The following is a 2,527-nucleotide window of genomic DNA, read 5'->3' as shown; positions in this document are numbered from 1 at the left end:
GAATTTGTTGCCAACACTTAAAAATCCAAACAGCTCTCTCACAACGTGGGGTTGCTGCTGTTGTTTAGTCATTAAGCTGTGTCCGACTCTTTGCGACCCCATGGACTTTAGCCTCACCAGGCTCCTCTGTCTGTGGGATTTCCCAGGCAAGAATACTGGAGTTGGTTGCCATATCCTTCTTCAGGGCCTCTTCCTGACCAGCGATCGGACCCTCATCTCCTGCACTGGCAGGTGAGTTCTTTACCACTGAGCCACCAGGGAAGCCCCACAACGTGGTGTACTGTTACCATAATCCCATCGATTGTCAGAGGGCCGGTTCACGCATGAGAAGGTCCCCGACGTGGGCTATCAGCCAGCTGGCCGTCAACACACACTCGTCATCAGCATGTGCTCCAGCCTGTCACAGCTCGTCATCTTGTCGTCACTTCACACGGGCTCTGCATACCTGTACGTCCTGCATGGGGTCTTTTATTTGCCATTTAAATGTCTCTAAAAAGACATGCAGCTGTGCAACAAAATGTTATTATACACCCAGTGGCCTCAATTCTGGATTTTCTTGCAACAAACAAGTGTCTTACAAGACCAAAGAAAGGAGGATACAGGCAAGTCACTGGGGATGTGTTACTAGGAGCCCTGGGAAGGGATCGCCTGTCACACGTTAGACAGTGAGACTCGAGGCAGGAGAAACTACCGACCCCCTCGGAAGAGATGAAAGCAGTTTCAGAGCATGAAAGGCTGGTGTGACCGATCATGTGTCACACAGGATTATCATTACAGCCTGCACCATGGTTTAATTGGCAGCCTGTTTTTCTTTCTTAGGGGGATCGTGAAATAATGGTGCATCTTACGAGTGATGGCATCTTAAATGTGATAAACCCTGGTATTTAATCTAAAATCACCTGCTGTGTGCAAACGTTCCCGTACTACATCCTGCCGCCGCTCACCCTCCTGACCCAAACTGGGCCCTGAGAGCACTGCCATCTCCTAGAGACTGGTGGTTTCAGACTGGGGCCCACATCCGGACTTGCTAACAACCAGGGTGCTGGGCCCCACCCCCAGTCTCTGATTCAGCCAGTCTGGGGTGGGGCCTGAGGATTTGTGTGTGTTTTAAATATTTGGCTGCACTGGGTCTCAGCTGTGGCACGTGGGATCTTTACTTGTGGCATGCAAATTCTTAGCTGTGGCCTGTGAACTCTTAGTCGCGCTTGTGGAGTCTAGTTCTCTGATCAGGGATCGAACCCGGGTCCTCTGCACTGGGAGTGCAGACTCTGGGCCACTGGACCACCAGGGAAGTGCTGAGTATTCGTTCAACAAGCTTCCAGGACGCCAGGACTACTGGACCACTCTTGGGGTGGACTGTCCCACTGCGTCCCCCCATCACTAAATCTCCTTTATTCTCTGGCTCTTTTCAGCTTGGGAGGGGTAGGTGAGGAAGGTCTGGGTGGTACCAGAACCCAGGTTCTGGGACCCGTCAGAAAGCAGCGTCTCTCTGGCCCTGTTCACCGCAAAGAGAACTTGCCTTGTCTCTAAGCTGGGCCTGCTGGAAAAGCTCTGGGGACTTGCTCATCCTTCTTAAGACCTTCAGCAGGTCAACGCTCCCTCATATATGCAGGTCACGGCTTTAAACAGGGTTGAGGCCCTGAATAAACTCAGTAGATGGGGCTGGAATCTGCTCATGGTTAAGATTCAGGACAAAAGGGGACCGACAAGCCAGGCACAGCTGTCCTGCCCTCTCACGCACGGTCTGCTGGCAATGCGGGGAGATTCCTTTCCCTTTGTTAGATATGTGTATTACTGGTTTAGTAAAACGAAACATCTGTGCACTTCTCTCCTTAAAAAGAACAATCCATTTTTCAAGCCATTGAAACATCTTTGAAATGGAATATTTGCCAACACTGCCCTCTCTCCCGAAGGCAAGAAGCAGGGAGATGTGTCCTCAAAAAGAATTATTTCAAACGCAGACATTACTAAGTTTTACTTTTTTTTTTCCTTCAAAAGGCCGAGATCTGCTCACGTGTTCACAGAACTGAACACAGAAGGTGCTTTAAGAAACAGGACACGAAGCCTCATCCCGGGTAGAGAAGGTTTACTGCTGATAAAGATAAGTCACGCAACAGGACAAAACCCTCGGCATGACAAGGGCTCACTCCAACTGTAAAATGACTTAGAACACAGATTCAGGAGGGCTGATGCACCAGCATGGTGAGCACACGCGAGAAAGAAGCTGCCTGCCTGCCTCGTCCTGGGTCCTGAGGTGCTCTCTGCGCCCCCACACGCCAGCTCAGCGGTGTGATGGTCCCGTCAACAGAGGGGACTCTGCTATTCACCAAGCCTGGCCTGAGCGCATGACAGAAGCGAGCAGGTGGCAGAACTGCTATTCCGGCCATGAAGACGCATCTGAGCCATCGCTGTGACTGAGGGCTTGCCTGGGAAGGATCTGGGTGGGGGTCTGGGGGCCGGTGCGGGGCTGGGGTGGGATCACTGCCGGCAGGTGTCGTGGAAGGCCTCGAGGGTGCGGAAATCCCTC

General features: G+C 51.9%; 1 protein-coding gene across 1 annotated transcript in view; it reads right to left on the bottom strand.

Annotated features, from left to right (window-relative positions):
- Positions 1-177: 177 nt before the first annotated feature.
- The window catches only part of MED27 (mediator complex subunit 27), a 221,386-nt gene continuing 219,036 nt past the window's right edge, over positions 178-2,527 (bottom strand). The window contains exon 9 of the mRNA XM_010856784.1: positions 178-2,527. This exon is cut by the window's right edge and continues 24 nt beyond it. Within this exon, the coding sequence (XP_010855086.1) occupies positions 2,479-2,527 (49 nt within the window). The 3' untranslated portion in view covers positions 178-2,478.

This window comes from Bison bison, unplaced genomic scaffold (assembly GCF_000754665.1).
Source record: "Bison bison bison isolate TAMUID 2011002044 unplaced genomic scaffold, Bison_UMD1.0 scf7180017864375, whole genome shotgun sequence".
Classification (NCBI taxonomy): domain Eukaryota; kingdom Metazoa; phylum Chordata; class Mammalia; order Artiodactyla; family Bovidae; genus Bison; species Bison bison.
The sequence above is the reverse complement of the archived record's forward strand: the minus strand, read 5'-3'. Positions and strand labels throughout refer to the sequence as shown.